Consider the following 14455-nt stretch of genomic DNA (forward strand, 5'->3'; position numbering starts at 1 on the left):
TCTATAATATTTTATGAAACAATTTTATAAGATTAATTTCACTTCAACTTAGTTATCCCTTTAGAATCCTGTTCTCAGTGGCATCACAAGGAGGGATGTGAAATTGTTAGTGGCATATAGAGCCATTGAGAGTCTCTTCAGTCTTCACCCTAGATTGCCACAATCAAGAAAATGTGTATTCAGCTGATGATTAATATTTTATTATTCTGCATATGCTTCTGAGTTCTGACAATGAAGATTTGAGTTCCTTTGCATGATGCACCTGACCTTGATTGACACAATTTATAAGAACATTCCCGTCCAAATTCTTATTTCAAGAATTCATGTTATATAAGTGGTCACCTGAGTCGGTTTGATGAGGTTGAGTTAAGCTTAAAGTTCATTCTTAATATGATGTCAGGGTCATTTTGAGACTATTCTAATATTGTTTTTACCCTTATCAAGCCACCTGCTACCGGACCGTTATCGGATCACCTATAATATATTGTCCTACACATGAGTTGTTACTCTCGTCATAAAGAATGTGTGTTTTTTTTATAGTATATAAGTGATGTAGATCTCACTTATAAATCAGTTTTTTTTTGTTGGCATTATATTTGGAATCTTTTGGGTTGGGAAACTGGTGTTTTTGTCATCCCTCCTACACTTCCACTCTTCTAATTAATCAACAATCAATAACAAAGTTTTCTTAAGGCCAACTTATAATTTTGATTAACTATTTGGGTAACTTAAACTAAATATTTTGATTAGTTATTATGTTTTTCTTAATTAAGTTTTAACTTTTTTTTATAAATTTTAATATTTTTAATTGAGTTTTCATTACAAATTTTGATTTTATTGAGGATCTAAAAATTTTCTATACTTTTAATTGAGTATGATTTTGTTAAAGTGGTTGTTATTTTTTTATCTTGATATAAGATAAATAGTCACATAATTTCATTTTACATCAAAACTACATATATTTCGTTAAAAAAAATTAGACACTTGATAAAATAATTTTTTCAATAGAAATTTAATTAGAAAAAAACACAAATTTATATGATATTAATTAAAAAATTTATTGCTAATTATAACAATATTTATTTTTTAAACTATACAAGATTGAAGAAATTAATGAATAATCGAGTCTATCTTAACTGCACAGAAGAATTTGAGTGGATTCTAAATATTATTATTCAATTTCATATATTAAAGACTAACAATCATAAATCACATTATTTTAGATTTTATTTGATGGATAGATGTGGCCACACACACATATATATATATATATAAATAAATGTCTTTGAAATATTAATAAGTAATACATACATTTATATGATAAAAGTCTTATAAATATTATCCAATCATATACTTGTGTATATATAATAAGTTTATTATTTTTTATAACATCTATCTTTATACTAAAAATAGATTTTCATTAATTGATGATAAAAACAAACTTTTACAATATTACACACATGGCACTCATAATTTAGTAGTTACCTAAATTTGAACTGATTATGATTGCATTAAAACTCCCTTGATAGAAAAAAAACTAATCATTAAGAAGTGAGAATTTAATATAATTTGACTCTTTCCTATTATTATAACTTGGGAAACACATGCTCATATGTTTCCATATTTTTATTCTATCAAAACAACATAATTTTAAAAATATATATAATTCTGTAAAAATGATATTATTTTATAAAATAGTATGCGATTTTAAGAAAAGTTGTTTAATTACTTATTCTATTAAATAAAAATTTATTTTTATTTATTAAAGAGTAAATTTTTTTAACTAAAAGATGATATAAAAAATAATTGTATAAATATATATTTAAAAAGATATAGATAAGATGTTAGTTTGAGGGGTCAAAAAAAATACAAGTGTTTCTCCCTACACTCCAACAAATTACTTCCTGCACCCCATCATTTTTTGAAAAAGATTATTTGCCTTTTTTGACTTTTGGATTATTATTTTCAGAATATTTTTGGAAACATACTTTCTGTAACACATTTTATAAATTCCAGATTTATTATTCTGAAAATTAAAAAAATATGTTTCATAAAGAATATTCCAAATTAGTTTTTTTCTTTCAAAATTTTCTATTTTGGAAACACAATTTGCTTACGGAACCCAATTTCAGAAACACCTTTTCTAATGGAATCCTTATTCCAGAATCACCCAAAATTATCAAGGATAATTCTGATATTTAAAAGAATGTAAGGATGCAGGAAGAAAAACTTAGGGGTGTAGAAAGAAATACCCAAAAATATGTTGGGCTCGTAACAGAATAGCCCAACCCAAACACTCCATTCGACCCGTTTTTGTTTCAACCAAACACTATTTTAGTGTCTTTTTTTTAATTCTAGTGTGACACATTAATTTAAAGTTGAACAAATAAATAATAAATAAAAAAAGTTGGTCCACGTTTCTTCTTCTTCTTCTTCTTTCGTCCTTGTCTCCTTCACCGTGCATTAGGGTTTGCACTTTTGCAGAGTTTCAATTTACTCTCATTATCACACGCCCATTCCTCCCTAATTCTGTTTTCATAGCTCGCAAAATCCTTCCCTTGTTCTTCTCTGAGAATTGATTTTGAAGATTCCCCATATTTTTTCAGGTTGGATTTTTTTTTCATGCTTCTTTAAATTTGAATTGGTATAGGACTGATCCATGGAGCGGTAATCTCGCTCTAGCTTTGATTTCTATGCATTCAAATGTAATCCAGAAATTAATTATTTCAAGTTTTGGGTTTGACATCAATTAACAAGTTCATAACCAGTTTGATGCACTTAAAAGTGATTATTATCTTATCTGATCCATCGATATGTATTTGCAGGGAGAAAAACAAAGTTACGCCACTTCCTTTCTCTTTCCAATCAAATCTTGAGTTAAAAAAATATATACAAATATCTTAAGGTTCTTGGGGATCAGATATTAAGGTATGCCTCGAGACTTGTCGCGATCCCGATCACCTCCGTATAGGCGGAGGCATTCGCCATCTCCGGTGGGACACAGGTCTAGCAGGAGGAGCCGAAGAGACCGAAGCCGATCTCCCTATTCATCCTACTCCTACAGCAGGTGACCCCGTTTGTATATTTTTTTTTTCATGATATATTTTGTGTTGAGTTGTGATGAATTGGGGATTCATGTTTTACAAAAAAAAAACTCTGCGTTAAACCTTTTATTTCTCAATACTTTGTTGCTGACTATCCTCTTTTGTAATGTAACTGTAAACTGTACCGTGTTGCATGCTAGATTTTCTTTCAGGTTTGGTGCTCTATGGACGTACTGAGGACGTTATGCAATTATAATACTTTCTATTTTCTAAAGGATTAGATTTGAACCTGAGAATATGACATGGGTTGTTTATTGAGTTGGGTTATAACTTATGATAGTGAACTTTTTTTCCCTTTCAAGTGGTTGTCAAAAATCACAAAAAAGTAAAATAAATCTTTATTCAAGTATTTCTTGAGAACTGACTGTTTTTTTGTTTGAAGAAATGAACATGACTTGTCAGGATTAATGAGCTATGGTATTTTAATGAGCAAAATACGTAGTTCGAAGTTGAACCCCATGGCCGTTTATGCTGGTTATTTAAATTCAATATCTACTTGGTATTTTTGTATCATTCACCTTCCTTTTTGACTATGCTCAAGTGGACAAGAATGGGCAGTTCGATATCTTTTATTCTGCTGCTTGGTTCTCTTTTTCTGTTGAGCTCCTTGATAATGAGATACATACTGTTTTTGCTGAATGATTAATATTGCTAATATTCAAATATTTTACGACAACCTTGTGATAAGTGTCTGGTGATGGTGTTGCTGACTTTGTTAGACATTCTATTGAGTTTCTTCCTTTTTGCGGGATTTTTCTTTTTATAAGCAAAGGTGGAAACTCATCAAAATATAATGCATATAGAGTATAATATAGAGAACAAGATAGGATATATGCTACTTATAACAAAATAAAAAAGATCAGTTCCTTGATGGGAAGTGAGGGACATGAACAGGTGGTGGGTGCTGATGGGGTGTTTTTTCATTGCTCGATTGTGACATTTGCTTCTTCATGTGGTAAAAGATGGAGCACACAATGGTTATTCTTAGCAATTTCTGAGGTAACTGTACATGTTTTGTATTTCGTGTGCTAGATGGTGGGCGGCATTTATAATCTCCAAAGATAGTTGTTTAGTTGCTGAAGTTCATTGCTTATAATCACATGTCGTCATACAGGCGAAAAAGTCGTTCTATTTCACCAAGAAGTTACAGAAGCCCTTCTACAACTCCAAGACGTCGTCGAAGCCGATCTCCATCTGCTAAACGACACAGAAGACATAGAAGTAGGAGTTCCTCATTTTCTCCTGCTCGTAAATCTTCCAGTCCAAGTCTTGGGTCACTAGAGCACAGAACTGCTACTGAAAAACAAAAGAAAGAAGACGAGAAGAAAAGGTAGAATAAATGCTAATAGTTTTTTCTAACTCTACCTTTTTCTTCACTTTTCCTTATGCATTAAGATGAGAGTCCGTGCTTCTGGTTTATGGTCAAAATTTCTGGTTTATGCTAGAACTTTGGAACACTGATGCTATTAAATGTGCATCTTTCATATGAAAAAAGGTGCATAATATCAATAAGACACATACTGCCTGGAAAATTAGGCAAGGAAGGTTATTATGGTAAAATTTTGTAATTCTTTTTCTAATATTTTTGGTCAATAGTTCTATCTATTCTCAAATGTTCCATCTGCCTTGTCTATTTCAAATATTCCCTTACTCTACTTTCTGGTATTTTATTAGTGTTTTGCTATTTTGTTTATATTTTACTAAATTTCATGTTGTGTAGAACATGTTGGATTATTAGTTATATTACGAGACACTTGCATTGGGGAAGACAATTTTCCTTGATTTTTCCATTATGTTATCTTTTGGATGAAGACTGTGATGCTATTAAATTTCTAGTCTTGCCCCTGTTTCCTCTGTCTCTCTCAACCTGCTTCTTTCCTAAGCTGCTAGCCTTCAAAGTATTTTAATTAGTGCTTCTGTTGTCTGCAAAGAAAAGAAACATAGAATAGTAGAACATTACATCTTTTTCTTCCATTTCATTTCCTCTGAGGCAGAACTCATCTCTGTCTACTTAATTAGTTCAATTACTGTTATTTGCCCTGGTCTTTACCAGAAATCTGTTGTTGGGTGGTTGGGGAGAGAAAACCTTCCACATCCTGATTTCTCGGATTCACTTGGATCTATTTTGGCCTCCCTAAATAGTTAAAAAGATATAGAAACTCAACTTTAATGATTTTTACTTTCTGCTTATTGGTCACATTTTCTTGCAGTCCTTTGAAACTGAAATTTTAAATCCTTATTGTTGAGCAAGTTTCTTCTTCCCCGTGTTATATTGAACCATAGCTATGTCATTTGATTATGCATTTCTTCAAGTGGGATTTTGTTGTTTTAACATTTTCAGTGTCAAATTTCTGAGATATGTTCTTATTTATTTGTCCATAAAAGTTTTTACATCATTGGTCCCATCTTTTGGATGTTGCCACTTCTAGGGTGGTGCTTATTTCTTTAGGGCTTGGGGGTTAGAATATTTAATCATATATTTCTTGAGTTATATAATTAACTTATTTAATCTTCTAAACCCTCTGTTTTCTCTCTGCACTGGTGATGCACCAATTTAAAGACTGGATTCCCTAGTAATCATTACACTTTGTGTGTGGCTCACTTCTGGCTCCGTTGGTTTTATGAACTTGTTTCTATAGTACTACATGCTCAAAAAGATAGACCTGATCCTGTGACCCACCTCAAAGGGTCTAGTCATCAAGTTCATGGACTAGAATGTCTTTAATTTTGGTTAGGCGGATCCTTTGGATGCAAAATTCATCCCCTTGTTACATTCGGTTATAATTTAGACAGGATAATTATTAGTGTAAATCTCTGGCTCGACAGAGTAAATATTAATTTCAATAGGGTGAACATATGGTTTTTTAATTGTTTTGATTCTTCTGCCACTTAACTAACAAAACAACTTGACCTATCTTCATACAATTAACCTGTCAAAGATGTTTAGTGTAAAAGTTCTAGTATTTCCATGACTAGCTTAAAACTGCAGCATGTTACTTGAATTTCTTCTTCACAGGCTTGTCTGAAGCAAGGTACTGCTATAATTGGACTTGTTATGTTTGATGATCAAATTGGCTGCCTCATTTATCTACTGTTCACCAGTTTTGAAACTCATTTGTTTGGATCAGGATTCAATAGAGGTATGCCTTAAAAGCATAACCATTTATTAGTGCCATTGTCATCATGGAGGTTAGTTTGCCGTTGATTGTGGTTTTCTATTAAGTAGTTTTAGGAAAGGGTAAAAAGAAAAAGGGGAGAAAAAATGAAGCAGACATGTCTATTGTCCAGCAGTATCTATGTTAGTTGCCTATTATGAATAAGATTTGAGCCCACTTATGTGGCATTTCCGCCTGTTCCGGAGGTCATTTTCCCGCTTAACATTTTTTTATGTTTTCACAGGCGTCAACTTGAAGCAGAGTTGAAATTAATAGAAGAAGAGACTGCCAAGAGAGTTGAAGAAGCAATTAGAAGGAGAGTGGAAGAAAGCTTGAATTCTGGGGAAGTTCAGGTGGAGATTCAAAGGCGGTTGGAAGAAGGACGGAAGAGACTTAATGATGAAGTTGCAGCTCAGCTTGAAAAAGAAAAAGAAGCTGCTATTATTGAGGCTAAAGTGAAGGAGGTTTGTTCAAATCACTTTATACTCCAATTCATTTTTTTCTCGTGATAGGCATATTAAGAAGACCATACTCTCTTTTTATTTGACAACATAGGTACCATGGTGTATGGTTAAAATTCTTAATCTTTTGCTTTATATGATTCCTTTGATCAGTGCATGGTTTTACCTTTACCTTAAGGTGATCGTACTATGGTGTTGTGATATGTTGCTTGTTAATTTGTCGTAGTTCTCTACATTACAAATCAATATATGTAACCATTTCAGGGTCTGGTTTAATATTTCAATTCTTTTGATATTCTTACACAAAAAATGTCAATGTATTTTTACCCTGTTTATGAGAAGCTAGTTTCCATTTAACGACAGAAAAGAGCTAGTGTTTGTCAGACTATGATGTATTTTGACTTCCAGTTTCTGGTTGTGCAGTGCACTTTAGCATGCGGGTATACTTTTATTCCTTGGACTAAGCCTGAAATCATTGGGAAACATTTTTACTTACTTGAAATTTTGCTTATATTGATATGATTCAGGAACAAGACCGTAAAGAGAAAAAAGATCTTGAAAGGATGATGGAGGAGAACCGGAGGAAAGTGGAAGAAGCTCAGAGAAGGGAAGCTTTAGAGCAGCAAAGAAGAGAGGAGGAACGATATAAAGAGCTGGAAGAGATGCAAAGACAGAAGGAAGAAGTGATGCGAAGGAAGAAACAGGAGGAGGACCAAGAACGTTTAAACCAAATAAAGTTGTTGGGTAAAAACAAATCTCGACCAAAACTATCATTTGCCCTTGGATCCAAATGATCGTTACCTGTGTATTTTGATTTGATAGGAAGTGTGTTTGGGCTTAATTCCCTATTCATGTCTGTAATTTAAGGAAATTAGACAGCCTCCTCAGCTGTAGTATCATCACAGCACTCTTCATTTTGCCACTTGGAATTACATTTCATTGAAACTTAATTCTCCCTAAACCCTATATGCCTCCATTGTTATCATATTTTCACACACTTGAGTAGCAGCAGTCAAAAATATAAAAGATTTTTTGAAGTTATTTTCATTATTACACTATAATGAGGCTTGACCTAATGGGAAAGAAAGGCACACATTTTCATGGCAATAACTCCTTCCACTTCCATGGGGTGTGTTAAATGTCAAAAATCCCCATTCTATACTTAGGGTTTAGGGTTTCTTCCAATGACTTCTGCCTCATGTTAGGTTTTTCCGGTGAGCATGTAGCAGCTTGCACTGCCTACGTTTCTTGGCTGTACTTGTCCCACGTTGCACGTGTGCTCAATAAACCTCTCCACCTAACCAATTATGTTCTTTAATATTCAATATGAATGCAAATTGGAAAATAATACTTAAATTTTTTGAGTTTTATACAATTTTTTTGTGACGAAATTAAAAATAAATAAATATATATATAATAAAAGATAAATTTGTAATTAAATGATATAAATAAATATTAAAATAATAGTATTGAAAGTTGTAACGTGATTATAGTATGTAATTGGTTGTATATAAAATGGAAGTTGTCAATCATTACCCACATGTATATAAAATATATTGTTTAATGTTTTAAATTAGAATAATTTTTTCTTAAAAATCATATATAAACATAAAATTTTGATATTTTAACTTTATTTCACATGAAAGAAGTTAAAAAGTTTTATATAAAAGATTTTTACTTTTTATAATTGCATCTATCAACATTGATTCTGAAGTATGGTATTATGCTTGAAGACATAATAGGTTATGCATCTCTTTCCACAATGTTAATGCATATAATTATGGAATGCAAATCAAATTCTTTAAATTCAAACATTCAAATTGTAAATTAAATGGTTGAATACATTAATTTTAAAATTATAATGTCAAATTAGAAATGAGAAGTTAAATTGCTTGGTTTGCTTTGTATATGTAAGATTGGATATTAATCCTTGAATAATAAAGAGGGAGTTGTACTATAACTAAATATATTTTATTTGAAATTTATTTTGAGTATTTTCCACATAATGTTTTAAAAATAGAAAAAAAAATATAAGAATTAGAAGTTAAAATAATATTTATTTGAAATCATTGGAATATAATTATGAAATTGAGGTAATAAAAAAGGGTGTTGAAAAAAGATATATAGAAATTGATGTATGATGATTAAGATATGATTGGGTGAGTGAGTGAGGATAAAACGTAGGTGGGCCCCACACGGAGCAAAAGCACAAAGTCCAATGAAACAGAACACTCACTCAATTCAATTCCCCTTCTCTCTCTTCAGTTACAATCAAGCATTGCAAGAAAAACAAATATTTTCTTAATTATATTTAATTATATGATCACTAGAATTAAATCATATTAATTATTTTCTTAATTAGTATAACAAGCAATTAATTTTGCATTGGAATAACCTAGATGTATTTAGGTGGTTGCAATAATAATTAGTTGTTATAGTGACTAAATTAGATACCATTTTGAAAATTAAAAAAAAAATGATTTCTAAATTAATTTCTATTATTGTTAAATAATTTTTAAATTGGTATCTTATTATCCATCAAGGTTTTAACTACCAATTATTTAGATTATAAATTTGGTAGCAAAAACCCTTACTAATTAGATACCAATTTATAAATCATTTAACAATAATAGAAACTAATTTAGAAACAAAACAAATTCTGTAGTCTCTAAAATAATTTCTAATTTAGTCACTATAACAACTAATTATTTTTTGTCTCTAAAATTAATTTTTATTTCAAGATTTTCTTGTAGTGTTGGGTGTCAAGAAGTTTGATCTGGATTTTTTTTTATAAAATTAAGACACTCTAAAGGATTTTATTTTATTTTATTTATTTTGATAAAAAAATGTATTATGCTTTTTAAATAGTTTCCTAAAAACACTTAAGATATAGAAAAACAATAAAAATCTATAATGTTTTTAGATGTTGATATAAAATTTTGTATTATATTACAACTCACAACCGTATATTATATTATAACCGGAAAAAGAAATAATTCATAATAAAATAAAATAATTTAAAAATTATATTGATAAAATTATAGTTAATATCTAGTTTATTTTTATTTGCAATTTTTTAGAGTAATATTTTTCTAAAATAAATGAGTTTGAGAAAGAGAAGAAAATGAGAAGAAGGAGGGTTTTAAAATATGTGAGATTGGATCCAAAATAAGTAGGGAAGTGATTTGATAAATATTTGGGCATGTTTTCCTTCCAAATTAAGTTTGGCTGTATTCTCAGAGAATATTTATTAAAGATGCCAAATTAATTAAAGAGACCGTTGAACCCTAATCACGCCTCCTTAACAGCAAGGGTTAGGTTTTTTATTTAAATGCTCATTTCACATTCTTTATATCAATTTTTGTTATCAGTAATGAATAAATAAAATAAAATGAGACATTTTAAGAGTGTTTTAACTCTTATACAGACATTTCAAAAGAATAAATAAAATAAAATAAGACAATTCAGAAGTATCTTAACCCTTATATATACACTTCAGATAAAATAAAATAAGACACTTCAAAAGTATTTTAACTCTTATATATACACTTCAGGAATGTTCCAACTCTTATAAAAAAATCCAATATTTCACCTTCCTTTATAAATTTATCATGCATATACAGCCTATGATGTATATATATATATATGTGTGCTATATGCTATGTGATGAAAAATGAGAGAGAGAGAGAGAGAGACATTGTAGGTATATTAGGTGAGTGAGTTATATAAAAATGGAGGGTTAGGTTTTATATATATGTGAGGGTTTCCTTTGCTTTTGCTCTCTCTCTTTCACTGTCATTCCTTGCTTTAGCTTACGTTCTGTCACCATTTTCCTCTCTCTTGCTCTCTCAAACGAGTCTGAGATGAGAACAAGGGTTTCTTCCGATCAAATTCACTTATTATTTAGATCTTCTTTCTTCTTTCATCTTTTTTCTCAGATGTGTGTGGTTCGTGATGGGAGATTGTGGTTGATGGGAATGTTGTTTGGCTCGAGGTATCTGCATGAAACTGGTGTGGTTTTGACTTTTTGTTCATCCTTTGAAGCTTAATTTCTGGGTTTCATTCTTCTTGATCCCTTCAAACAAAAAAGCTTTAAAGGTTGAATTTTGAGGCTACCCTTCGTGTGATCTCGGACCAGGCTTCATTCCCGTTAACTCGATCTCTCTTTTTCGCATGGCGATGATTGATTCTGGTAAGATAAGAGTAATGAGACATTGACAACTCATATTTTTTATATAATTATTTTAATATTTAATTATAAAGTTGTCATTTATTATATATATTAATTGAAATTTATTGTTTATTATGTATATTTATTTTTTAAATTTATTATTAATATTGATGGTTATTGAATTGTCAAAACATTATTTTCATTCTAATAACTGAGGTGATGCCAAAGCAAAACTCTTTGAGGAAGATGATGAAAAACTCTATGGTTTGTGTTTGTGAATTCAGGCATTGCATGAGACAAAACATTGAAGATTTTGTCAAAAACTCTATCGAACTAAGATTAAAAAGATGCCTTTGAGGTTGTTGTTGGTGTTTTTATTTGTCATGTTTCTTGTGGCTCCATATATATGTTCTTTTCTTTCAACCACTCTCGTGATTTAACTGAACTATTTAGACTTGAGATTTGTGCAATTGATAATATCTAACTAAAAGGAGATCAGACTTCAAATCTTTACATATAAATAATTTTTCTGGGATTATGATTAGTCAGTGATTGATATGAGTTTTTGAAGTTGAATAATGTGTTTTGTGAAACCCAAGGAACTTTGAAATTGTGTATTCTGTCAGAGTAGCTATAGCATCTTTAGGGTTTGTGATTCCCAACCATCTTTTCTTGTTGTCAATCAAGTCTCACTTCATGGAAGTAGTTGCCTTTACTTTTTCAGGTAACATCCTTTTCTTTCTCTTTTCATAATTATTTTAGTCATTGGCATTTACAATTTCATCAGTGATTTCTATATTAACTTGGTTTAATTGATGTTGATTTATTTTAGGAGTGATTTAACTCTTTTACAAAGTAAAAAAAAGACTTTGTTTCTCTATCAATTACTATTAATTGAGTACGTATGTATCAGAGGTTTTAAACATCAATCGACAAATGAGAAACAACATCAATCAAAAAATGAAAAACTTGTTGAAAGGTATTTTTGACGAAATTCAATATCAAACTTTCACCTGTATCAAGTAGAAGACTTCATAATAGTTTACCATTAACCCGTTGAATAAACAATTATTCCTTTATTAAGTTGATTTAATTAATATGTTTTCATTCTATGAAAACGTGCCCAGGTGAATGAAGATCAAATTGTACTTAGAAGATTTATGAAGACAATGAAGATCAAATTGTACTTAGAAGATATTCATGAAGACAAGATAAACAAGATACATAGAGAACTTATTCTTTATTCCAATATACTATTTGTAATTGATGATATGAAGAAAGATAATTTTTGTTATTTCATGTATAAAGTAAAATTATAAACTGTATAGTGATACAATTTGTCAATATATCACTTCTAGCAAGATAAATGTATCTGTAACCAAACTTGTGTGACATACATTTTCCTTTGGTTTGTTCCTCACCCTTCTCCTCAATTTTAGAGCTTTTTGCTTATTTCAATGTATAAAAGGTGGAGGTAGGAGGAAGGGTGTGTGGTGGTACTTAGGCCATAGACTCTTTGCAGTTGCTGTGACATGCTCATATTTATCTGCAATAGTCAAGAATTCATGAAAATGTAATAACTGCAGTCTAATCTTTGATTCTCATTTTTCTTGATGTAACATGTTTCAGTTTTTGTTTTGTTTTGCTGCCTCATATTATTGGTTTTGATCAAGCTTTGTTCTTTCAAGTTTGAAACTGGAGAAAGAGTATAAGGGTTGAACCACCCCTAAGTGGTTTCTGTTATTCAATCATTTTTATTGATAAAAAAAAATATATAAGAAACTTTACACTTCATTCATTGAACATAACTAATGATCAATTCATACCTGAACAAATTAAATTGTGTTAATCAAGTGAGTTCATCAAGCCAACATATTCTCCTTATTGGCATCCACAGTGACTAAAATTAATTATGCTATAACCATGCATTTATTAGTGCAAAAAACTCATTTACTATTGAGTTTAAGAAGATGGATTCAGTCATCATAGTTTCTCAAACTAGACAAACTGAAATGACAGTAAATATATATAGTCACAATATTGTAGTTCACTTGTGGCATGCACATGTGTTTCATCCCAAAAGTAACAAAATTAATAAAAAAATATAAAAATCTGATGCTGCACACATGCAATTCTTTCCTTGTGTACATCACAGGAATATGTTGTTACCTTTCAACAAATACTTTTTTGTTCCTCTCAGAACGCAGGTCCAGAAAGCAGAACCTTTTAGGTGGAAAAAGTTGTGGAATACAGAAGAAAAGAAAAGCTCAATTCTTTTTTTATATCTTATGATGAAACCTCTGATTCTTTATGAAGTGGTTGCACGGTCTTCTAATATATATTTTCAATGTTCATTCAATCTTCTAATATATTTTTTTTATCTGAAAAAAAAAAAAAAAATCTCATCATTTATGGTTTAACTCTCATATAAAAAAAAAACATAAAACTTAAAAAATATCAATTGTCTATTCGGTTAAAAACAACTAAAGTTTAAGAATCAATCTCATTATCTATCAAGAGTTTTTAATTGAGTACATATATATCATAGATTTAAGAGACCAATCAAACAACGAGAAATTCGCTGATGATAGTTTTAACTTTGACGAGATCCAACTTTAACTTGTATTAAGAAAAAAAATTTCAGAATAATCTCTCACTCCTTCATTAAATAAATATTTATTTCTATTACCATAACAATTTAAACATTATTCAAAATAAAATTAAGTGAATGAAGAAAGTTGAAGTAGATATTATTATATATATATATGCATGCATTTTAGGTTTTTGTTGAGTTGAAAAAATATTGTTGGTTTGAGCTTATTTTAGCATGAGATGTGTACGAATATCTGAGGTTGTGCAGCTGAGACATACCATGTGATAATTGTGTAATCATTTCTTACTATTGAATCTGATTCTCTTTTTTTTATTCTGCCATTTCTGAACTCAAAATTCAAATACATCTTTGGATCTTTTCTAAACAAGAAGACAAGAATATATATCTAACCCTTCACCCTTTCTTTTTCTTCTCTTTTTAAAAGAGAAACTCTTCAAGAAAGAAAACTATTTAATTGCAAGTTTTTTTATTCAAATGCTTCTGACTTCATTTCTTTCGGTGCCTTTATGTGCTGGTTTTGAATTCTGCATCGAAATTCGTTTCATAATGTTTTTTACCTAATAAGCTAGGCTGTGAAATGGGTAGAGAATGCTGAGAAATAAAAAAAGAAAAAGTGAGCAAATTTGTGAGAAGGGGTGAATGATCCAATGAAAGAAGAAAAGAATCGTGTTTGATAATAATGGAAAAGAAAATAATTGATATTAGGAGTTTGGTAGAAGAGGGAAAATAAGAAATAATTTATAGGATTTACCTATATTTTTTTATCAAATTATACAGTTTTTAAATAATTTTAATTATTTATATTTTGCTGAATAACAAACATTTAATTTTATTTTTAATTATTTCTCTTTTCTCAACTTATTTTTCTCATTTTATTTATTTATTTATTTTCTCAAACCAAAACCAAAACTTTGTTCTAAAATAAATGTGCAAAAAAAGTGCTAAAACTC

General features: G+C 29.9%; 1 protein-coding gene and 1 long non-coding RNA gene across 4 annotated transcripts; both read left to right on the top strand.

Annotated features, from left to right (window-relative positions):
* Window positions 1-2359: 2359 nt before the first annotated feature.
* Window positions 2360-7681, top strand: LOC137832869 (uncharacterized protein At1g10890). Of its 3 annotated transcripts, XM_068641242.1 has the most exons (6): window positions 2360-2606; window positions 2826-3067; window positions 4219-4434; window positions 6504-6723; window positions 7084-7160; window positions 7248-7681. In XM_068641242.1, the coding sequence occupies exons 2-6, from the start codon at window positions 2931-2933 to the stop codon at window positions 7285-7287; spliced, it is 690 nt and encodes a 229-aa protein (XP_068497343.1). In that variant the 5' UTR covers window positions 2360-2606; window positions 2826-2930; the 3' UTR covers window positions 7288-7681. The 3 variants fall into 3 exon arrangements, with proteins under 3 accessions (XP_068497343.1, XP_068497341.1, XP_068497342.1); XM_068641240.1 differs by lacking the exon at window positions 7084-7160; XM_068641241.1 differs by lacking the exon at window positions 7084-7160 and having other exon boundaries at window positions 2416-2606; window positions 4137-4434.
* A 2694-nt stretch (window positions 7682-10375) lies between these two features.
* On the top strand, window positions 10376-12289 carry LOC137832873 (uncharacterized). Its single transcript, XR_011084618.1, has 2 exons — window positions 10376-11615; window positions 12019-12289. It is a non-coding gene; the product is annotated as an uncharacterized lncRNA (long non-coding RNA).
* The last annotated feature ends 2166 nt before the right edge of the window (window positions 12290-14455 follow it).

Source organism: Phaseolus vulgaris, chromosome 6 (genome assembly GCF_000499845.2).
Source record: "Phaseolus vulgaris cultivar G19833 chromosome 6, P. vulgaris v2.0, whole genome shotgun sequence".
NCBI lineage: Eukaryota > Viridiplantae > Streptophyta > Magnoliopsida > Fabales > Fabaceae > Phaseolus > Phaseolus vulgaris.